Genomic DNA, 24,607 nt, shown 5'->3' on the forward strand with positions numbered 1-24,607 from the left:
ATCAAATTAGTGATTATCTAAAAGAGGATTTAAGCAATTTATCCGAAGTCATACAGCTAGGAAGCCACAGATCTGACATCCAAGTTGTTAGATCTTGGTTGGTTTTGCCCAATGGCATGCTAGGTGGAGCACGGTATAGCTGTAACCCCAAATCTGCTCTGTCATTTCAATTGTCACTCTAGGTTGGCGTATTTATTCACTGGAAGAAGAGTATCACTGGTTATTTTCTATTTCAGGTCCCTTACTGTGTACAGTGCTTTTATAGCCAGTCACATTTCCCTGCTTGTAGAAGTTTGTTTAATTACTTTAAAGCTTCACGTGTGAGAATGAGCTTTGGTAAAGCATGCAGATGGGTTGGTGGGCTTCTTTGTTGAGTTCTAGGAAGGTGCCCAGCACACAGCGGGTGTCTGGGCTGTAAGCTGTCTCTACTGTGCCCGCCTGTGTAAATGCTGAAAAATTCAACGGGAGAACAAAGGAAAGGACCCATAATTCACAACTTTCAGTTCTGTGCTTTTAACACTCAGCATGTCTATCAAGAAATAAAACAACTAAACAATGTAGTCAATCTCCCGGGGTTGCTGCTTGTATAAAACAGTCGTGTGCTACGCCCGTTCCAATTTTAACACAACGTTATCAGGCGATGATTAAGAAGGTAGCTATTTCAGTGCTTCACAGTGTCAGAAAACAAGGTATCGAGCCATCAACTCCCATTTTAGGTGCAGCACTTAGATTGCAGCCATGTACTGCTTCCAACTGTAAATATTAACGGGAAGCAAAGAGAGAGCTCTTCATTGGCCACGGGCTGCCTGAGCTCAGCATATTACATGACACTTCGGCATTATTTGCTGAGATGTAGATAATTGTACTTCTTGTTAACAAGTTTCTGTGTATTTTTACTCCATCAGCAGGTTCTTGAATCAATGCCTACAGGAGATTTGACTAACATCAGCATAATTTGACTTTGATGGAAAGTTTGAAATTTATGCATAATTAAAAATTCCACATCCATTTCCTAATTTCCCAGTAATGGCAGCTAATTCTTTTGAATGTCATACTACTTACACCTGGTTCCCCAAAACACATTGGTTCCTTTTCTCTGACTCTAGGAGTTCATGTTTTCATAAGGATAAATAGGAATAGTTTGGGGGCAAACTAAAGAGGCCTTTCATATTTGACCCCTGGAGCCTGGGAGAACTGCAGAGTGGTTTTTACTCCTTTGGAGACACTGAGTTTCAAAATCTTTTCTTATAAATGTAATATTAAAAAGAGTCCTGAAAATTATTTATAGGAAAAAGTACACACATTTCACTACATAAAATATATTTAAGTATTATTTATCAAGTCTGTAAAGTACACATGGACGGTGTCTGAATTCAACAAATGCCTGTTGATAAGGATGGTGTAGATACACTTAAATTGTCTCACTGCAAGGGCACCTTACTGCATATAGAAAGTCAGATGTGCAAGTAGTCCCATAGTCTCACGTACAAAATCAAGGAAGGCAGAATTACACATGTGTAGTATATTGAAAATCTAACTACTTTTATTTATGAGAGTATACTTTTATGTAGCAAAATTCTAACTAGCACATTCTCTGCCATGAACTCCTACAATTCATAACATATCACTTTTTTTTTTTTTTACTGAGACCCACACTTTCTTATATCTGGTATATTCAGAAAGCTATAGTCAAACAACATACCATTTCTTTTTTCTCTTCATGTAGTCAGTTTCAAAGTTCATAAAGATCTGTAGATGCTCAAATTGTTTTAAACTGAACTGACAAATTAGATAGCATTGTAAAACAAATGCAGCACTTCTCAACATGAGTGATGATCAGTTCCTGCCATACCCAGGTGATACTTGAAATGTTTTTCAGGCAGAGGGGAAGTCTCTATAGATCTATGTATCAGGCCTAATCCAGCCCTCTCTGAACCAAGAGAACTCAGTCAGAGTTTGTGGTTATGATTGTAATCTGCAATTATTGGAATGATAAATTAGTGCATGAGTCTTTAAAAGGGAGTGGAATCAAGGATCGTATCCTTGTTATGCTCTTTTCTGCTAACAGTGCTTTGTGAGTTACACTCAGGATGCAACTTACTCTACCTCACAGAATATTTACTTCAAAGAGGTAGAGTTCACTGCTCAAATGCTTTGCCAGCATGTGCCTGGGCATCGCCTTTATGGCCCTCGTAACCTATCCCAGGTCCTTTACATCCCAGATTGTCTCTTTCTAAAGGTGCACATATTTTTTCCATTGGAGGAGGAGTGGCTTGTCCTTCCCAGTCATGCTGGAACCCTCTGAAAGATTCCACTTCTGTTTCAAGGCAGAAGACTAATAATATACAATTATATACAGCAGCCAGATCTCTTCACCTCACCTCACTAGGTGACTGTGAAGCTCAATGTCATTACTTAGGGTTCTGCCAATAAAATTTTAAATTGAGGTGCTTCTATTGGTTTCTATAATTTGAGAGCATTTATATTGGTAATTAAGTGGCAATGCTTAGTTAAAGCAGCTAAACAAACACAACCTTCAACCTCAAAAAGCTGCAAATTAGGATAATTTACATTCTGCCAGCTGTGATCAACTCTAGCATTCATAGGACTTAATAGTAAAAAAAAAAATAGATGCAGATCCCGCTAGGGCCATACAGCAAATTTTGCAATCTCCTTCCCATTTTTATTCCTCATTTGCTTCTGGAACTGTTCTTAAAAAAAAAACCAAAAAAAAAAAAACAAAAAAACCAGACTTTCGTGGGCATTGTTGGTCTCATGAAAACCTTGTGTTTTTGTGAACTATATGTAATTGTATCTATTTTTAAAAACTCATTTTACAATTAAGAAACCTTAACATTTCTATAATTCCCCAGTATTAAGATCTTTAAATCTTTTATTTTACAAATTAGAAACCAGAATTATATATTAGAGGGGAAAAATGAGGATTTGAGCTTGGAATAACTAAGTGACTTTGAACAAATCACTTAATTTCTTCAAACCTTAGTTTTTGCATCTGTAACATGGAAATAATAGAACTTCTGATGGTTAGGATTAAATGAGATACTGGATGGCGAATGCTTCCCATCATCACTACAGCCCCAAATCAGGGTACACAGCTCATGGAAGGAGAAAGCACCTTGGGAATCCTGCCCATCTGATTCTTGAGGCATGTCGGGGGGAGGGTGTTTCTGTGCAAATGGGCTAATGTCTTTTGGGCATTTAAGGTTCTGCTTTTATAATAACTGGCTTCCTTAGCTCTGAAAATAGATCCCACTAATCTTAAAACATGTTCAGACTACCCGTTATTCAAGTATAGGGCACATTTTTTATTGATCTACTCGAATGGGACATTTTCTAAAGTGAGTTCACATAGTTTTTCCATTTTATGTTCTTTAAGATCATGAAAAATAACATCAATCTATTTCCCCTGAGACTCTTCCAGTGGTGATGATCCAGGGAATTTGCTCGTTTTTTTTTTTTTTTTTTTTTTTTCCATGAGGGGAGATTTAAATTGATTATATTCAAACCTCCCCAGACGAAAGCATGTCTTTGGACCTTTGATAGAAAGAGAGTATGACAGGCCTGAAATGTTAATTAATGAAGAAAAACTTTAGAAAGGATTCAAATGAATTTTTTTAAAGGGGCTTAAAATAAGATTTAGGAACAAAACTATATGCAGAAAAAACTTTTAATTAGACAAAATCAAAGTCTGGGCTAAGTAGTATGCATATTTAATAGGCTAGTTAAAAGACCAAATTTCTCCAAGTGTTTGCTCAAAGAAAAACCTCCTGTCTGCATAGCATTATAAACACACACATACACACACACACTCACACAAAATCTCTGTAACAGTGAACCATCTTTATGATCTGAGTTCCAATGTGGAAGAATAAGTCTAAGAATATAATTTGGGATTCTTATTGAAAATAAAAACATCACTAAGGAAAGCTGCTACCATTTTGATATAAGGTCCTGCTATGGTGCGAACGTTTGTGTCTCCCTGAAATTCAAAATGATGGTATCACTAGATTAGGGCCTTTGAAAGGTGATCAGTTCATGAAGGTGAAGCTCTCATGAATGTCCCTTCCATCATGTAAGAAAGCAGAGAAAAGACACCGGCTACAAATAGGAAGCAGGTTCTCACTAGACACCACATCTGCCAACAGCTTGATCTTGGACTTCTCAGCTTCCGGATCTGTGAGATATAAATTTCTGCTCTTTATAAGCAACCCAATCAATGGAATAGTCTAAGACAGATCCCTTCCAGTCAGAAAGTGAGTGGGAGCCAGCAATAATCACAAGCTGTAGGAAATAGTTCTGAGGAAAATATAGCTCAGGCCTAAATCACAGAGTTCTGAAAGACTCATCCTTCTCTGGCTTAATTTTCATAGAAGCTTGAACAATTTAATCCATCCTCTAGCCCTACACTTAATTTACCCACTTTACATCCCATTACCCAGCATTCTTTGCCTGTTCCAGTCAGGCCTATCTAATCTCTGCTCTTTTCCCATATAAACTTTTTTTTTCCCACTATTACGTCTTTACTTAGGCCATTTTTTTTCTCTTTTGAATGCTCTCCCAATTTCTGTCCTATAAATAATCTTCCTCATATTTCATGGCCTCGTTTAATTCCCATATCCTCCACGAAAACTTCCCCTGTTGCAATAGCTCGTAGAGATCAGACTTCTGTGAATTTATATGTGCTTTTACTCAGTGACATAAATTAGGGGTTGATTGTTTCTGATATGTTTTGTAGTTTCTTTTTTTGTTCCCTACAATGAGATTACAGTTTCCTTGAGGTTATTATGGTAGGGATTATATATTGTGTTTCTGATTTTCTGCTCGCTTTCCTCCATCTCTCCCTGCATCCTACCCATGTCCAGAGTAGTGAAGAAACACACGTAGATGAAATGGTCACTTTGGGAAGATGCTGGCACTCTTTTGGTTGCAGGGGATATGCGGAAGGCACTGTCTCCTGCAGCTCTCTGCATTGTCATGGGACCTATGAAAGGACAGAACATTGGATTTCCTGCCTCGGAGCCCAGAATGTCAGCATGTCCCACAGGGAGCAGTTACTGTACAGGAAGGTGACTTAGAGGGAGGCTGAATTGGCAGTGAGGAGGTGGGAGTGCACAGTACAAACCCTTCTGCTGGACTGAATTTGGAAAGGGGAGAACTTTTGGAAAATGCTTTGTAAGGCTTATTTTCTAACAACTAGATTTGTGAGAAATGATCAACTTTGGTCTCTTTAATGGTACTTTGAGAGCAAATGCAGGACTCTCTATCCCCGTCCCAGAGCTATTGGGGCTGCACCAGGACTCTTTCTACTCAGGAACTCTTCCAGATCTTTCCTGGATCCTCCTTTTCTTCTGGCACCACCTGTTCTTCCTTGGCATCTTTTCCTCTCTCGTTGCTTGGGGCCTTTTCAGCAATCTGCCTTGATGTTGTTTATCTTTTTGGTCCTGTGCCTTAGATTCCCTTCCTTCACTCATATCTACAAGCCTTGTTCAGTGATCCCTAAGGAAGTCTATGGCTTTAATGAATGTTTCCCAGGTTTTTCTTCCTCTACCCTCACAAATGTAAAAATGCAGTTATAGAAAGAACTAGTGATCAATCAAGGCAAAGGATCATTATGATCACAATATGGCACTTTATATTGTTCCATAAATACATGGGCATTCTCAGCTCTCTGCATACAGGAGCACAATTTGTAAATTTCTCCATTGAAAACAACACTTCAATGACAAGCAAATAATCAAATAAAACTAAAAAGCTGGACAAGAGAAAAAAAAAATTTTTTTTTTTCTGTTTTCTGAACAAAATTCCTATTCATGCTGTAGGTCCTGGGCCAAATGTCCTCTGTGGGAAGATTTTTCTGTGCTCCTCACTCTTGGAAATATTGTACTTTTTCCTTCTATGCCTACTACATACCACTCATTCATCCATTTATTTATTCCTTCAGTAAATACTGAAACACTACTCTGCCATGCATGATTGCCCGGCACTGAATTTATGAAAGATAAAGACAACATTTTCTCCTGTCTCTCTGGTTTGTGTTCTCACCAGTAAAAGGGAAGGAGTCTTAAGACTTCTGTGAATAACAAATAAGATAATGTGCATGAGACCATAGAAAAATTTCTGGCTCAGAGTGAGCACTCAAAAAATATCAGCCTTAATTAATTAGTGTTATTATAAGATGTTGTGGCAGAGGTGTATTTAGTGTTCTGGAAACAAGACCCTCCAAATACTGATTGTGGTGGGGGAAGGCAGGAAGTCTTCATTGGAAAATTTTGAAAATGTATTTTTGACTAAGCAAAGAAGAATGAAATGAGGGTTTTAAAAAGAAACATGAGCAACATATCTTTTAAAATATCTTTTCAAAGTTGCAATAGTGGTCAGTTCTTACTAGTTTACGTTAGGTGAACTAAAAGGACATATATTTCTTTTAATGATTCAACCATACTTATCTAACTTTGAAGAGAAATTACACTTCTTCTAGATCACTAAGAGTTTGAGGATTCCTGCCCATTCTGATATCATATAATACTCTTCTGAAAGCAGATGAATGAATATCAGCTGGATGGCTGTTTTGACAGTGTCCTTCAAGTTACAGGTTGTATCTTCATGGATCTAAACTTCCTCTGGGACTGGTTCAGGTAAGAGCTAATTTATATCAAGTTTCAGTCCAACATGAATAAAAAGCTGTCTATGAATTTGGTTCTTGGATGGAAATGTTGGAAAGTGTGACTTACTTAACTCCAATACACTATCATCAACAAAGGGGTTACTAGTTACCAAATCTACTGTTAGGCAGCTTTTCATCCCTGTAACCAAAATATCTGACAGGAACAACTTAGACAAGGAAACGTTTATTGGGGACTCATGGTTTCAGAGAATTAGTCCTTGGTGGGCTGACTCCATTTTTCTGGGCCCAAGATAAGGCAGTGCCTCATGGTGGAAGGTCCTAGTGAAAGAAAACTCAGTTCAGCAAATAACAACTGGGAAGCAGAGAAAGAGCAAGTCATCAGGGACAAAATGTAAACCCTAAAGTCAGATCCCCAGTGATCTGTTTCCTCCAGCCATGCCCCTCCTGCCCACAGTTACCACCCAGTAAGACCACTTCAATTATTAGTTCATCAAATGGAATAATCCACTGGATACGGCTCTCATAATATGTTCCTTTCACCTCTGAACATTGTGCATCAATACAGGACATATTGGGGGACACCTTATGTACAAACCATAATACCTTGCTTTTCTGTTCTATGAATTTGTTAGGGAAAGTAGGTCCATTTTCTGTACTTAATATGTATCATCATTTTTCATCTTAATTTTAGTAACTGTGAAGAAGACTGAACATACACACAAGCACACAAACGCACACACGTGCACATACACCGATTCTAAAGTTAGAAACTGCTGTTTTGTACTTACTTCAAAATCACTTCTTTGATTATATCAGTTAATATTTATTATCTACTTTATAATCAACATGATGCTGGCTATTAAAAATTTCAAAGGAAGATATTGGTCTTAGAATGTAATTTTTTCCTAAGTTTTATGTATCAACCAGAGTGATCTTGGTCATTTATCAGATATTTATATATATTTTGCCACCTTTAATAACAAATATGGAAATATCTTTGTTTTCCTTTATAACAATATTTTGTTAGCATAGGATTATCAAGGGAATGTTAAGGGAGATAGATGGAAGAAACATGTATTCTCCTTAATGTTAAATAAAATATATATTTATTACATAACTAAATTAAACTAGACAATGGAGCAATCATGAATGTGCTTTCCAAGTGATCAGATACATTTCAATGCAAATATCCTATTTGATTTTGGATATCATATTTAATACATTGCTTCTTTTTTGTAGACAACAAATTTAAATAGATTTCAACAATTTACATGAAATGAATTTAGGTTTCAGAACTTGCATTGTGAAAAAAGATAACAGCAAGACTTTATAACTTTTTTTAAAAGAATACTTTTTAATTATAAAGGTCATCTATATGTGTAAAATCTGATATGTATATATATACATATATATACACATATATACATATACCATGAATAAATATTATGTCATGAAAGCTTTAAGTATAAATAATATTAAAACAATTACCAATTTCAAGTTACCTTGATATTTAAAATTGTTTTAATGTTAAATGTTGCTATGTATCTAGATTTCTATATGCCAATCATGTATTCTCACCAAAAGGATTCAGCAATGGATTTATTGAGATATATCCTCATTTCATAAAAGCAATGTAAGTTATTTAAAAGATTCATATTACATAAAAATTTATACACCCCTTTTTTGAAAATTAAAATTAAGAGAAACTGAATTCATATCATATTGTACTAGGCAACAGCATGGTATTCAGTTTTAAAACAATTTTTTTTTAGTTGTAGATGGACATAATACCTTTATTTTCTTTATTTCTTTTTATGTGGTGCTGAGGATCGAATCCAGTGCTTCCCACGTGCCAGGCAAGTGATCCACCACTGAGCCACAACCCCACCTGGTATTCAATTTTATACTAGCAGTTTCCAGTTTGGTTGATTACAACTGTATTTTTGATATATGGAGCCAAATGCCAAAAATTCTGCTCAAGTAAACAATAAGGGAAATAAAATGAAAACTAACAAGAGGTGATCAACTTTATGATCTGATTTGAATCACTTGACCAATTAATTAATTTGTAACATGTAGACTTGATTTCTGGAACTACCTACTATAGACTTCAATAGTGTTTTGAGGAGAACAGAAGTGTACCAAGTGAAACAATTAATTTTACAGGATGGATAATAGGATATGTCCCAGGTACCCCAGAACAATATAAGTTTAAGCTGTTTAAAACTAGTTCCCTTTCACTTTCAAAGTATCCCAGTCTGAACAACAAATGATAAATCATCCTTGACATAACCATCATTATAGGCACATTTCACATATCACCATGATTTACAAAAATTGAGAACTCTATGGTGGAGGTATGTGCCTGGTGCTCTTACCTAAGTTCTTTGAAAGCAGGAGCATCCTTTGTATTTTAATTGCTTACCTTGCCTGACTCAGAGCCTTGCCTATAGTAGGGCCTCAATAAACGGTGGAAGAATTAATAAATATACTATTTTAAGAACTGATTTCTGTAATTCCAGTATTGTAGCTAGACAATCATCACCTCAGGGAGATCTCAATAGAGGAATTGATTTGACAAGTGACAAAAATGCCATATGATATGGTTAGCTAATCATCACTGTGGCAAACGCCAACCTGGTATTTCACATACCTGTTTATAGATTAACAAAAAGAAATTCCATTTGTTACACTGACCATTCAGGGGCCCCACACTTTGTATTTTCTCTTTGTGTTCTATTTTAGACACATGAAGAAATGCCTCGTGAAGGTAAAAATCTATGTTACATGATTTCTGTGAAGCCTGCAGCAATGGCCTCACATTAAGAAATGAAGGACATTAATTATACTTGGTGAAGCAGAAATCATAATAATGTGTGAAAAGAGGAAAGGAAAACAGGTTAGTGAACTAAATCAGACCTGACTTCAGTGCCCGACAACACATCAAAATAATATTTAAGAACTCCTTTTATCTTATCTATTTTTCTCCATTTGAAATGTTTTTAATACTCTATTATGTAACTGTTTTGAAAAAACTGTGGTGACAACACTTGACAGGAAAGCTACCTTCCTAACAAATTTCCGAGTGCACTGTACAGTATTGTTAACTATGGGCACAGTGTGTGCTGCAGATCTCTACAACTTATTCATCTTGTATGACTAAAATTTTATACTCACTTAACAGCAACTCCCAATTTTTTCCTCTGTCCAGTCTCTGGCAAACACTATTCTACTCTCTGCTCCATAAATTTCACTATTTTAGACACCTCATGTAAGTAAAATCACACAATATTTGTCTTTCTGTGACTGGTGAATTTCTCTTAGTGTAATGTCCTGTAGTTTTAACTATGTTATAGAAAGTTTCCAAATTTCATTATTTTTATGGTTGAATAATATTCCATTGTATGTGTATACCATATTTTCTTTAGACACTCATCCTTTCAAGGACATTTAGGACATTTTAAAGACATTTGTTTCTTTATCTTGGGTTTGTATCAATAATGCTGTAATGAACATGGAAGTCTAGAAATGTCTTTGAATGCTGATTTCAATTCTTTTGGATATATACCCAGAAGCAGGATTAATGAATCCTACAATCATTCTGTTTTAAAATTTTGAGGAAGTTTCATTCTGTTTTCCATAATGGCTGCACCATTTTATACTCTGAACAGCAGTGCACAAGAGTTCCAACTTCTCTGCATTCTTACTGGCCCCTGTTATCTTGTTTTGTTGAGAATAGCCATATAAACATGTGTGAGGTGATAGCTCATTGTGGGTTTTGACTTGCATTTCCCTGATGATCAGTGATGTTGAGCATCTTTTCATATTTGTGTTGGCCATTTTTATGTCTTTGGAGAAATATCTAGTGCTATATTTACTCCCTTCTGCATGCTAATTAGTAGAAAGTCAGCATTAAGTGACAGTGCTTTTTTACATTATAATTCGAAGAGAATGTCATTCTGTGTGCCTCCTTCCTGCGGGCCAAATTTAGAGCACAAAGAAATTGCCATACAGAGTAAGACTGTCGTGCTATCGGCCAGTGCACGGTTCACAACAGAAGCCTGAGGATGTGGGCCAGTTGGTGCTGTCCTTGACATCAGCCTTTGTAATTAAGCATAACTCTAACCCTCTCAGAAACCATTTATGACTCTGTCATTCATAAATGACTCAAATCCTTGCTACATTTATTTTTATTTTCTGCTTCACTATCTTGGATTAATGAGTTCTATAAGGTTATTATTATTTTTTTACACTGTGAAGGAGATTTTCTTATTACTTAACTATACTTTGGTAGGTCTCAGTGAATGCCTGTATCCTGGAATTCTGGGGTTTACCAAATAGGTTCCCTCAATCATTCCATCCATTAATTTCCAAGTGTGCTTAGGCCCTTCATTGAGCCCAGGCAAAGAGGAACTTTGTCATTAGATGCATCAGCCCACTCCTCAAATCCCCTATGTTCTATTATTCTAGTTGCCCTCCTCTACATCATCTTTACTTATTATTTCATTCAAGAAATACAGCAACTATCCATATAGGACTAAAGATTTAGGGTTGAATGGAAAGGAACGAGTGAATCATCATCAAGCCATTTTTGGTGATAATTCACATTTTGGTGGCTATTTTGGACCACATGCTAATTACTCCATGATCCCTTTCCTGGGTCTCAACTGACAAATCTTGACCCTTTCTTTAGCATTACACTTGGAAATAGACAACTTGATTCAACCCCAGGTGTGTTGCTTCCTGGATGTTTGACCTTGACCAAATCAGGTAACCTGTTCAAGTTTCCATTTCCTCACTTTTAAAACACAGATAAAAATGCCCGTCAGAATTATTGTGAAAGGAAAAAAATCCTGAAGTTGTAAAATTGAGAGACTTTCTTAAACTGATAATAGTGCAGTGGAGGTGTGGCTTGCCTTTCCCAAATTTGATAGTATTATCTATTTCTTTTGTATCTTTTCATAATAATTATTTTAGTGATAGAAATAGAGGTAATTTTATAATTTTCTTTATATTCAAATTATTTTTGCCTTTCTGAATGCCAAATGAGAAAGTTCACAGCAAAGCATATCTTCTTTCATGTCTCTTTTATTAAAAATAAGTGAACAAACAAGTGGATAGGAATAATTTATTTGGAAATCAATCTATAGGACTTGTTACTAAAAATAGTGGTGCACACTGCAAAGACACATGGCTTGGAATCAAGCACTCCTGCATTCTAAACTGTACTTAGATTTAGATATCTACTTGCTGTATTAACCTTGGGCCAGGTACCTAACCCTTCTAAATCTCAATGCCTTCATCTGTCAAATATACATTGTGATATTTATCTCAGAGGGTGCTGTGAATATTAACATAATTGTTATAGAAGTTCCCTTCAGCTCATATATCTTTTCATTTTTCTATTACAAAATCAAGCCAGACTTAACTTTGCCTTCTACATCTCCTTAAGATTTTAGGACTAAATAATGACACGTTTGTCATGATAGCTGCCTTAAAGTACCTTTAATATCCTCAGAATAAGCCTACAGTTTTGACGAATGTAGGTCTGATGTTGATTCAGTTTTACATATTTTTATTCTTTAAAATATATGTAGAGAAAATACAGTACTCTAGGGTACTGTTATGGTTTGGATGTGCAGTGTCTCCCAAAAGCTCAGGTGCAAGACAAAGCAAGAAGGTTGGGTTTTGAGAGTCTTAACACAATCAGTAAATTAATCCCTTGATAGGAATTAACTGAGTGGTAACTGAAGTGGTAGGGTGTGGCTACAGGAAGTCAGAATTGGGGTGTGACTTTGGAATATATATTTGTATTTGGCAAGTGAAGACCCCTCTCTCTACTTCTTCATCACATGTGAGCTGATTCCCTCTGCCACACTTTTCTGCCATGATGTTTTGCCTCACCTAGAATCCCGAGGAATGGAGCCAGCCTTCTATGGACTAAGACCTCTAAAACTGTGAGCCCTCAAATAAATTTTTCCTCCTTTATAGTTGTTCTGGTCAGGTCTTTAAGTCACAGCAGCGAAAAAGCTGACTAAAACAGGTACTCTGAGAATCTCATTCACAATCTTCCTGGCAAGTGAGAAAGGAGTTTACTCTTTCAGCTTTGGACAGTGGAGATAATATTGAACTATGAATTGAGAGACCTGTATACTTTTATAGCTTAAGTAAAGCACTGCTTGTTCCACCTTACATTCTTCATCTTTTATAAATAGAAGTTGAATTGGATCATTCCTGAATCCTTTTAACTACTTAATTCACTGTTCTGCATTAATAATCCAAAATTTAGGAAGAGCAGCCTCCTGGCACATATAGGCACTTATTATGTAATAGGTTGTACCACATGAAATTGTCATTTTTATAGATCTTAAATGTCAAATACACACAACTTCATATAATTTTGTCTAATATTTCAGTACTGTGTCTTTCAGTGTAATGGTTGAAAGACTATTAGATTAATCTCCCAATGGGGATTATCCTATAATTTAAAATGGACTATGTTTCTAACATCATTTTAACATATGATTTTTAAAAAGAAACACCATTCAAATAAACTTTCCAGATTGCTTTTTTTTTTGGTTTTGTTTTTTTTGTTTTCTGTCTACATGCCTTGATTCTATTGCATAGCCTGTCTAAAAATGATTGATTATGGAGCAAAGCAGACCTCCAGGTTTGCTCAGAAAAGCTGTGTACCCATGTGAAACACATGACAAGACATCCAGGCCCAGCCTATCCTTGCTCTGAATGATAAAGTTACCTTTCAAATGGTAATTGGAACAGAGTTGATGGTGTTAGGTTTTCAATTTCCAAGAAACCAGAATAATAAATCAGTGCATCTAGAAATACAGTCTTAGGAAGAGTTCTCATTCTTTAACATTTCTTCACTATAACATGGTCCAATGTATTAACGATCTGAAAATCCCAGAAGTATTCTTTGCAGTCCTCCATTTTTCCAAAGTATTAGGTGATCTTGGTCAATTATTTAGCCCTCAATACTATACTTTCTTTAACTAAAAACCACAAATTTCATTTCTCAACCTAGCTCACAATTCTGTTGTCTTGAGTAAAATATACTACAATCTTAAGAAATTTCATATGTACAAAGTGCATTAGTTGTGCTTAATCAGTTGATCATAGATTTTTAAGACTTGTCAGGTTCATGCATCTTTTTCAATCACTATACAAGTATTCTCTATGCTATTTCTGAAATATTGTCCTTCATATTCTATTGGAAGGTTTCCAGGGAAAGGAGTTCACTTTGGTGCAAATCGATTCTTCACATTATTGAATAGTTCTAATGTTAGCTTGCTTTCCCTTAGGCTGACTTGAAATCTTCTTCCTAAAATTTCTCCCCTTTTGTCTTATTTATACTGTATGTGTTGCTATAAAACAAATCAACTTCTGCCTTGTCATGATAACCACCGAAATATGTGAAGGAAGTTTTATGTTTTCCTTGTCATCTCTTTCTAGAGAAAACATTCCTTTATCCTTACACTGTTTCTAAAATGCCTGCCTTTAGGCCCTGGCAACCATCCTCAAAGTCTTACTTTTAATATGAATTCAGAAGTCAAACCTTGTCTTCTGAAGTGACCTGGCCAGTGCAGAAGTCAGAAGGAAAATTGCATGCCTTGTTCTGGGACCAGATACCAATGTTCACATAGTCCAAAATGACCTATTTAAAATTACAGCTTCCATCTGATAACAAAGTTTTTCCTTTTAGACCAACCTCCTGCTAAATAAAAACTATAAAACTGGATTGAACAACAAAAGAGCAATCTAAAAGTGCTTGTAAATAACCAAAAGTATGCATTAAACGATGTGGAAATTGAACTTGGAAGTGAGGAGGACACTGGGTGATTTTCATATTTTCCCCAACTTGTTTTCTGAGTGCAGTCCTCAATCCACACCATGTTGATTAATTAAATCAAGGAGCGAACTTTGCAAATGGAAGCTTAAAGAACCAGAGAAAAGAGTTAGGTTTCACTACAGCATCTGAAAAAGAAGAGGAAAATTCTGGAAAGGAGAGTGCTACAGAGGTGGAGCCCCAAATTCTGAAATGACTTTTGTTCATATATGTGGCTATACCCTGAAAGGTGCACAGGTAGAGCAGATTCGAAGCAGTCTAGTTAAAGGTGGAAGAACTTTTAGGTGTGGCATACAACAGGCGGCACCACTATAAGAATGGGAGTTTCATTTAGCTAATTGATCACTTGCTAAAACAAAATGCTTTTTAAAGAACTATAAAAGAATTCATAGTCTCTATATAATCTATAATAACAATCTATAATGTTCAAGATACAATCTAAAATTACCAGAAAAAGAAACAGAAATATGAAATCCCTGATGCAAGTGGAAATTTGATCAATGGAAGCTAGTCTCATGATGACCCAGGTGTTGAAATGAGCAGATAAGATTTTAAAACAGCTTTAATAACTATGCTGATATAATGAAAGAAAAATAAAAATTCAGACTGACAAAATCACTACTCCTTTGACATTATTAGGCCACTAGGAATAAGTGCTAAATTATATTATCAAAGATAATACAACTTAGTTGTAAGTATATCATGATAACCTTCATCCTCGGTAAATTAAGTATTTACCCTTAATTTACCCTTAATTGCTAAAATCGATATACTGAGGTCAAAAACTAATATAATCACTTCTCGAGGTCCTTGTGGTTCTTTAAAGTGACAATTCTTTCACCAGCATTTATAGAGCCATGTCAGATGTGTTAGATGGTCCTTGCCCTTGAGAAGTGTATTACTGAGAAACGTCTTCTGTGTTTAGATGATTAGTGATCATAAGCACTAGAAGAAAAGTACAAAGTGACAAGAAAGAAACAGGAATAAAATAGGGAACAAATTCTGCGGAAGTCAGAGAGAAGGTCCTGGAGGAGTCATATTAGATCCAGAATTTCAGGAAGCAAAGGATGTTGCCAGGCAGAGAAGGAAATGGGAAGTGAGAAATATACTGGTGTGCAAAGGAAGAGCTGTGGAAAGCTTGAAGGGAGAGTGGAGTCATGAGAGAATGGATAAGAAATGAGGCTGGAGGGGCAATTAGGGTTATATTTATGAAGGGCTTACATCAAAATTGGATGTGGAACCCAAATTTGCAGTATCCAGATGTTGTGGGAATCTCCAAGCAGGCACTAGACTCATCAACCTCCTGGCTGCCCAGCAAAAGACCAAAGCTAAGACTACAGCCAGGAACATTTCTACAACTCAGCAACTACACGGACTCCCACAGAGGGAAAAAGATCCTCTTAAAGTTGTGTTCACCCATAAAAATTATAATCGACAGAGGAAAAACTCTGTTGTGAGTAAAATTCCACAGACACTAAAACAGGAGGATGAGCCTTCTGAGAGTCTGAAATATTAGAGCAGTCTGAAAGAGACTATTAAACACGTTCTGACGTATTTCAAAGACAAACAAAGAAGAGCAATCATGGTGAAATAAAATAGGGCGTGGATGAAAGAAAGATTTGTAAGATGATAAAGTATCTAGCAATTTAAAAGATAACTGAATTTAAAAACCTATCAATGGATAATACAGAGCAGAAAATAGATCTATGTCAGGAAAACATGGAGGAGAGAGCACAGAAAGTAAGGGAATACAGACTCTGAAGGTAGACCCCCATTGTCACCTTTTCTTCACCCATAGACAGACAGAATATAAAAGCGAATATATCTGTAACATGAAACTCAAATTTATATGCCCAGTCCAGATTTGTTTCTTGAACTACAGAATGGAATATCCATTATGATTGATTAATAAAGTAGATATCCCAGAAAACCTTACATTTTTTCATTTCTCAATAAATGAATATTTAAAAAATAATATACACCAAATGTAACTCTCCATCCCTTATCATCCTTACATCTTCTTTAAAACAATCATAAAGTCCTACTGCTTCAGACTTTGTTAATCTCTCCCTTTCTGTACATCACCTTCAACTACATAAAGTAGTGCAAAATCTCCTTTCATTTTGTCTGTATCCCATACAGCCTCTTAGCTATGCTTTTCTGGGTCTAGTCTTTCCTTTCTTTTTGATTAACCCTCCACACAGCAGCCCAGGGGATCTTTAAAAATGTTAGTGCGATTATGTCATTTTTTTCTGTTTGAAACCTTTGAAAGACTTCCCATTGTTCTTCAGATGAAGAGCCCAGGTCTCCACCATGGCTCCTAAGGACTCTCTTCTACTCAATTCTATGGCCTCAATCTTACCGTGCCCCCATCCCTTTGTGCTCCTGCCACACTTCCCTTTGTGCTCCCTGCCTGGAACATCTTGGCTGTTCCTTCTCTCCTTTCAGAACCTGGCTTCTGTTTACCTTAGAATCTCAGTTTGGGATTGGTGAAACATTCCTTTACCTTCCATATCCATCTTTAAAAGTAGGCAAAATGCTCCTCCTCTATATACTCTTCCAGCCGGGCCCAACTCCATCCCAGCACCGCCCTGGGAACTGCCCCTCTGTCTTCCTATGTTCTCTGCGACAGCTTCAACTTGTTTCGAGCAAGCTTGGAATCTGATTTATGGTTGTATTCCCAGTACCTAGAATTGGGCCCTGCACATAATAGGTAAACTCATTCAGCATGTGTTGAATAAACCAGAAAAGTAACTTAGAGGCATGCAATAATCCATAGCAGTAATACTATTAGCAGTGGAGAAACATTCCTCACTGCTTTCCTACTTAAATTACTACACTCAAGTTTTATATAGTACACTTCTAGAAAAAGCTGCAATTAAACTTTGGAAAATTACAGCTGAATAGCTTCTATCTAAAACCCACACATTGCAAAAGGGTCTTTGAACAAAACTTAGTGGAGAATTTGTAAGGTAAGAGATTTTGATTGACCTTGTGTGGAAAAAACACAATTTTATAAAACCATGTATTTAAAAATGACTTATCACAGTCTTGGGCACAGAATAAGTTCTGCAATAGTGTTAGTTAGATTTCATTGTCTCTCCTTGCTCCCAAAACAGCAATTTCTCCAAATTTGCCTGTTCCATCTACTTCTCTTTTATTCAAAATACAGGGTAACAAAAAAACACTCACTATGCACACACACACACAAAGGAGGCAGTGTGGCCCAAACCAGAATCATATTTTTATTTAGTTCAGATGCTAAATCTGAAAAATGAGGAAAATAAAATTAGTTTTTATGCAGATAAATGCAGGTTATGTTTCAAAAGCTTAGTGCAGAGTAGTGTGTGAGAACTTCTGTTACTTAGGTGAGATGTCTCCTCCTAAGAACTGGGTTGAACTAAGGTTAGGTTTGTTCAGGACAATGTAAACTAATAGCATGGTAAAGGTTGCAATCAGTAATAGATTGCCAACTATATGATTACTTGCCAGAGAGGGAAAGTACATGAATTTGACCTTGATGCCACAGTGTTTATTTGCAGTGACAGGTGGAGAAAGAGATCATGATCCAGGAGATCGGCACTTGCTTCTGTGTTCCTCACGTGGAGTGTGTGTGCGTGCGTGTGAGCCCACATCGGCCTGGGTTATCTTACTGTGCAAGGCACAGTTAAAGAAAACAAAGACAGTAGTATCATCAGAGGATGAGAAATAGAAGGTGTAGAAAAAAGGTTTTATTTTTTTATGCAAATGTGTAAAAGCCATAGTCATACACAACACAGTTGAAACTACAGAAGGGAAAAGAGAGTCTGTTTTTAAAGTCAGAGATCACATGACAAGACATTTGGAAAACAAAAAAGCAGTCGACAGTTACAGTGACAAATAGAGGCATCAGAATTGCACAGAGAAAGAGACCGTGAGTGAATATATCCTAGATACATTTGATAGGAAACAGATTACATTTGGAATGGCCTATGAGTTCATAATTACAACTACATCCAAAGGGAGTAAATGTGAAAACTACATGTATGATCTTTAGCCATGATTTATTTGATGCTTATTGCAAATACTCAGGAATGCAAATGTTGAGGGGAAAGCTTTTCCCATGTCTCTTGTCACAAAATCTGGGATATAGGGAAATGGATGTGTATAAAGAATAGATTTCAAAATTAGTTACTTTTGATTTGAAATGATTGCTGGTACTCCCAGAATTTTTGCTGGATAAATATTCAGTTACTATTGCAAAATAAAATGTAATGTGCTTTCTTTGCTTTATGATCACACTATTTTGTCCTCTTCTTTGTCTGAATGTATATTTAAGTTTACCTTGGTCATTTCCAGAGAAAAACAACTTTCTTAAAATAATTAGAAATAAATGAGTATCGGCTATTATCCAATGAATGAATTATGCTTACATATTCAAACCAGGGAAGCTCCTAAAGACATTGACACATTCACAAAATGACATCTAGTAGGTTATTGTTACTTTACTGATGTTCTGAATTAATTCATAAGATCTAGTATTTTTCCTTTCAATGAACACAAAGCCTCCTTTGGACAGATACATGTACACAAATATATTTAGCATAAATAATAAAACAACAGTGAAAATTTGATAGAAAAGTCAACTAACTCGTAAATTTATCAGCAATCAATTCTGTTTGCATGGATAAAAGGGAAAATATTGCAAAAAAGAAAGAAAGAAAGAAAGGGTTATTTGTTATTTTCTGGTAAAAGAGAAGGTCATATGAAATTGGAAATTACACTAGCAAAGTATGATTTGAGTATGGATACCAGATCATTTTCTTTCTATAATTTTAGGGATGGAATTCTCTACTTATTCTTTATACATTTATCACTTATCAGAGAACTGGCAACATTCATTTAAATGACTTTGAATAAAAACATACATGATATAAAGCAGTTTAGAGTAGTTTTCAAATTTTTATGTCATAGATAATAGATGAGAATAAAGAACATAAGTGAAAATAGAATTAAAGTGATTAGAGGGAACTTACAATAGGAAGGTATGTATGTTAAAAAATGGAGTGGGGAGAAAATGATTTCTTAAACCACTCATATGGAAGTATTAAGAATGATATTTGTACTAAATACACTCAATACTTCTGCTTATATTAAGAATTTTTTTTCATTTTAAAGCTAGAATAGGAAAATATTTTATACAGACACAAAGTACTTGTGGTATGCTTAGCATAGGCCTTGAATTGATTTCCATTTTCAAGATGGTTTTATTTTACTTTTTTATTTCATTTCATTTTATTTTATTTCTTTTTTAGAGGTCTAAAACCAGTCAAGGCATGTCCTGTCCTCAAACGCCAAGGATTTTATGCTCAGGAGTGTTCAAATGCAAGCTAATAATCTTCCTGTTCGCCCCACTCCACAACTGGCTCATCATTCATGCGCAGAATGAGGTAGGAAAGGAGCTGAAAGAGGTTCTGCCACAGTAAGAGGGAGACATAAAAGGACAGGCCGCTTACGTCCAGCTCACAGCGCTCCCCGGCGAAGGCCACGTCGCACAGGCACTGGAACTTGTCGAGTAAGTCCTGGCACAGGCCTCCATTGAAGCATGGATTGGAGGCACACTCATCAATGTCCTTTTCACACCTTGAAAATAAACAGAAACAGCAAAAACTCCTTTAATAAATGGACTGGGAAATGCGGTTGAAAGTTGGCCTCATCTACCTAGGACAGCACCGTCTCATCTACCAATCCCCATGCAACTTCTAATACATCGAATAGTATCGGAGATGTTCCTTAAAATTCCTTCAACGAATTGCAGTTTTAATAGAAATCATTTGTGCACACATGTGCAGGCACACACGCACACACTGAATTAATTAGAATGGGAAAACAGGTGCCACGATTTAGAAACCAAGGGAAAAACGGGCCGTGCATAGAATAGTTTCTCCCTTAAGAGCAGTAGTGGGTTTGCCACCTTATAAATGTTCAGTTTATTAGGTGCACATAGAAGTCATGAGGGTGAGTCTGCACTTTGCCAACCTAGAGTCTGCAAAGCAGACCTACATTTAAGCTGCCAGGATTCCAGTATATCAGCATCCTCAGGTGAGCAGCCCAACAGACACAAGATGGTTAATTCTGGGGGATTTTTAAATTACATTGAAATTCCATTTTTTAACTTGAGCAAAAGTGGGTAATTAGAAGATTTCACTTGCTAATAAATCTGTTTCAATAGCTAAGCATAATTTAAGAATGATCCAATAAAATGGCTTTCAAAGCCAAATTTTCAAAAGAAGCCACATCAATCCTAAGTTGAAATTTTCCTCTTCCCTGGACACTGTTCTTCTTCTTTTTTTTTTTTTTTGTTGACCTATTTCTCTACCAACATTTTTTTGTCCTTTAATTCTTTTAACTGATAATATAAAACCATAAAAATTGTGTGCATTCATGATATTTGATAAATGTGTACATTGTATAATGCTTAAGTTAGGTTAAACGTATCTTTCTCCTCCAACATGAATCATTTCTTTCTGATAAAAACTTTCAAACTCCTTTCTTCTAGGCTTTTGAAATACACAGTACCTACTATCACTACCTATGGTCAGCAACTTGTTCATCTGTATACTTATTGATTAATTCACCAATTACTCATTCAGTCATTTAGAAGATATTATTTATCATGTGCCAAACACTGCTAAGGCCTTGAAATAAAGCAATGACTAAAACATCTGTATTACTTTAGGAAAGTCATATAAAATCTTAATGTCAAGAATTACTGCAGAGCAGCTAATAATGTTGAAGTTCAATGTAAACAATTTTTAATGTCCTCTACCTTTCAAAACATAGGTCCATGTATAGGTCAGGAACTAATCACTAGGCGGATGAGGTAGTGGACAGCACAGACTCAAGGTATAGAAAAGTGAAGATTTCTTCCAAGAAAAACAGCTCCTTATCCCATTGAATACCAAGCATAGCTGAGACATTTTGTTTTCATATTTTGGCTTAAGCTGCTGGGCTGGAAGGAGTCTTCTCTGATTAGATCTGAGCAAAACTTGACAATTCACGGGAGCTTGCCAAGCACTCTCTGTTCTGGGTGGGCCGGCATGTTGACACCATCCATCATTCACAACCTGCCAGGATAACACTATAAAGTTGGAGGTTTCGCCAGGCAAGAGAGAAGTCAATGTTTTAGAGGGCAGCTTTTCATATCCTTGGATATCCCAAAAGTTTCATTTCCCTAGACCTTGGGAAATTGTTTTCTAATGTTCCTCTAGCTCCTTTTTCTTACTTATTTATATTTTGAACTAAATAGTGAATAACACATTCACATGTATTACGAGCAACATTGCAGGTTTCATTAGAAGAATTTGTAGATGGAAAGTCAGAATAAGTCCATTAGCATCCAAACAATTAACTAATGATGGTTCAGGACTTTGAAAGTACTGAATCTACCAAACAGAGTTTTGCTATTTTAGAAATCATGTTGTGCTAGAGAAGTTTATCCAGATGAAAAATTTATCCAGAGAGAAAGGAAAATTATGAGCTTTTTCATGTTTCAAATCAACAATTTGAATTTAAATACAAAATAATAATTAAAAAAATACATATGAGGCAATATTTATTGTATATAGGGGCAAAGTGTAACAGAAAAATAATCCAAGTCTTCAAATGAACTCTGTGCATTGTGGAATTAACAGAAGCTGTGATATTAAGCCAGGAAGCAATCAGCACTTAAAGAGAGTTTAGGATTTGTTCAAAATTTAGGACAAGGACATATTTGTGATATATTGAAGACATATGGAACTGGAAGTCAACTTGACCATTTCTGAGTTAATAATTGCATGACGTAGATTTGCGAATTAGAAAGTAGGACATGACTTCAGACTATCTCTTTCCACACTTACATACTTGGACTGCCTATGCCACCTAAAACATTAGAAGGGTAACATGAAGGTGTACCCCGGGGTCCCTGCTGTTTTGTAAAAATGACAGAAGAACTGTATCTATATGATGCCAAAAGAGTCAGCTGAGAAACAGAAAATTCAAATTAATCCAAAGTGTAATTGGAGCACAAATATCCCCATTGTTTTGCTAGCTGCTCTTAGGGGGAAAAAAATCAGTCATAGTCTCTTTGTCAGTTATGTTCAACTTTATTTAATTTGTTCAATGTAGAAAATTTGATCAGAGAGACCTTATCCTGACTGGAATATGAGATGGAGGAGCACTTTGTCCATTTTCTTTTAATTGTGGTGAGCAGTTTTATCATACAATTATGCCAGCATATCCACTAGATGAGCAGAGCCTTTGGAGGCAGCTCAACCATACTGCAGCATACATTTGGATTGACACCTGATCTGTCACTTAACCTCTCAGTCTTAGCTTACATATATGCAAAATATGAATAGTAAAACCTACCTTGGAGAGCTCTAAAAATGAGGGATGAAGGTGCATGGCTCAGTGCTAAACAAATAGTTGACTGTTATGTCTCTATAATTTCTATAACCTACAGAGCTCTGGTTTGCAATTGTTTGGGGGACACAGGCTCCTTTGGGAATCTGATGCAAGTTATGAAGAACTTGCTTTCTCCCTTGATCTCGCCCCCAGTCAATCACATCCATATGCAAATTTGCCTGCACTTTCAGCAGGTCACAGAATGTCTAAAGCCAGTGACCATTCCTGTAGAAAGTGAGGAAAAGCTGAAGTCTTGCTCTGGAAAAGGCAGAATCAGATAGTAAGGTGTACATACATTTTGGATTGTAGGTAATTCTAAGAGGCAATCTTTCAGGTGTATTTCATTTTACTTCGACAGCAACCATATTTGCATTGTGTATTAGTGTTGGTGGGAAAGATATGAATCCAGAAGTATTTATAAGAAAGAAAAATAGCACATTATACATTTTTAATAAAACATATTTCCCTATTTGAAGTCCTGGCTAATAAAATGTTCTCTACTTTGACCTATACTGTAAATTTACTTCTTTTTTATTGCTGAACTCTGCCCAGACCTATATTTCAGCACAGATTTTCCTATGGGAACTAAGATGAAAAATTAGAGGAGAAAATGAACTCCGAGTAATCCCATTGTTCTTTAGCCCAGAATTCTCTTCCAGAATGTTCTAACGTGACTCACCGTTCTCCAGTAAAACCTGGCCGGCACATACATTTTAATTCAGTCTGAAACTCTGTGCAGTTGCCTCCATTGTAGCAAGTGAGATTTGTCTGTTCATTCCCACAGACTGTTGAGGGTAATCTTCTGTATCTAGAAAGAGAAATGTAATAGCCACAGCTGTTCATCTTGATCATTTCATTCAAGAAAACTTTTTTGAAAAGTTCATGTATGTAGTCAGTGTCAAGCTAATTAGGTGCTCAGTCTGGAGGCTCTCTTAGTGCTGAATAGTGCTTCTGCATTATACCAGCACCACTTTCTTCAGCAAAAAGCTCCTGCTGGAGGGTACTGTAACAAGACTGGCTATCCATCTTCCATTTTACACAGTTTTCATTCGGGAGATAAGATCTATGCCATGAGGTGGCAATAAATTCAGGGCTGGAAAGGAACTTGCTACAGTTAGATTTGCTGCTGCTCTGCTAATAAATCAACAAAGGCCATAGGAAAATTGCATTTCTATAAAGGCCAGGAAAGCAAGGACAGAACTGTGGTACCCAAGCACTCATGCGATTTCTCTGTTGGCTTTCAGAGCTGAACTCCAGTTGCCCTGCCAAGACTTGCTGCTCCCTCTCTAATAATTCATAGCTTTGTAGAATGCAAGCCAAGTGCTGTCCAGGAGGTTTGTATATAGCACTCAACGGCAACTGCATGTGAATTCAGCCCATGACTCTCTTTTGCAGCTACAAAGCTGCACGTGTTAAAGAATCCTTATAAAAGGCAGAACAAATTGTTAAAGCTAAGCCGAACTTCATTGCTAGACAAAACCCTGGTTTCAAGGGACTGATGTTCAAAAGAGATTTTAAGAAGGTTGCTCAGGTCCTTTGACCCACTGTGTACGTGCATGGTATTGGATACAGAATAAATATTCAGGAACAGTAAAATGAATCCCTTTTTGTCCTGTCATGTTTGTTGCAGCTAATGTGGAGAAACTAGACGAGATGATGGTAAGATGTCT

At 36.3% G+C, this 24,607-nt stretch overlaps 2 protein-coding genes across 3 annotated transcripts in view; one reads left to right on the forward strand and one right to left on the reverse strand.

Annotated features, from left to right (window-relative positions):
* The window catches only part of CRB1 (crumbs cell polarity complex component 1), a 198,153-nt gene that overhangs the window by 15,413 nt on the left and 158,133 nt on the right, over positions 1 to 24,607 (reverse strand). For both annotated transcript variants that reach the window (XM_079107983.1, XM_079107982.1), the window contains 2 exons: positions 23,617 to 23,745; positions 20,006 to 20,132 (listed from right to left, as the gene is read on the reverse strand). In XM_079107983.1, the coding sequence (XP_078964109.1) occupies positions 20,006 to 20,132; positions 23,617 to 23,745 (256 nt within the window). The remainder of the gene's footprint in view (positions 1 to 20,005; positions 20,133 to 23,616; positions 23,746 to 24,607) is intronic.
* Positions 8,992 to 24,607, forward strand: part of F13B (coagulation factor XIII B chain) — a 370,477-nt gene continuing 354,861 nt past the window's right edge. Inside the window, exon 1 of the mRNA XM_079108002.1 lies at positions 8,992 to 9,003. The gene's annotated coding sequence lies outside the window, so the exon portion shown is untranslated. The remainder of the gene's footprint in view (positions 9,004 to 24,607) is intronic.

Source organism: Sciurus vulgaris (genome assembly GCF_902686455.1).
Source record: "Sciurus vulgaris genome assembly, chromosome: 12".
In the NCBI taxonomy this organism is placed as follows: domain Eukaryota; kingdom Metazoa; phylum Chordata; class Mammalia; order Rodentia; family Sciuridae; genus Sciurus; species Sciurus vulgaris.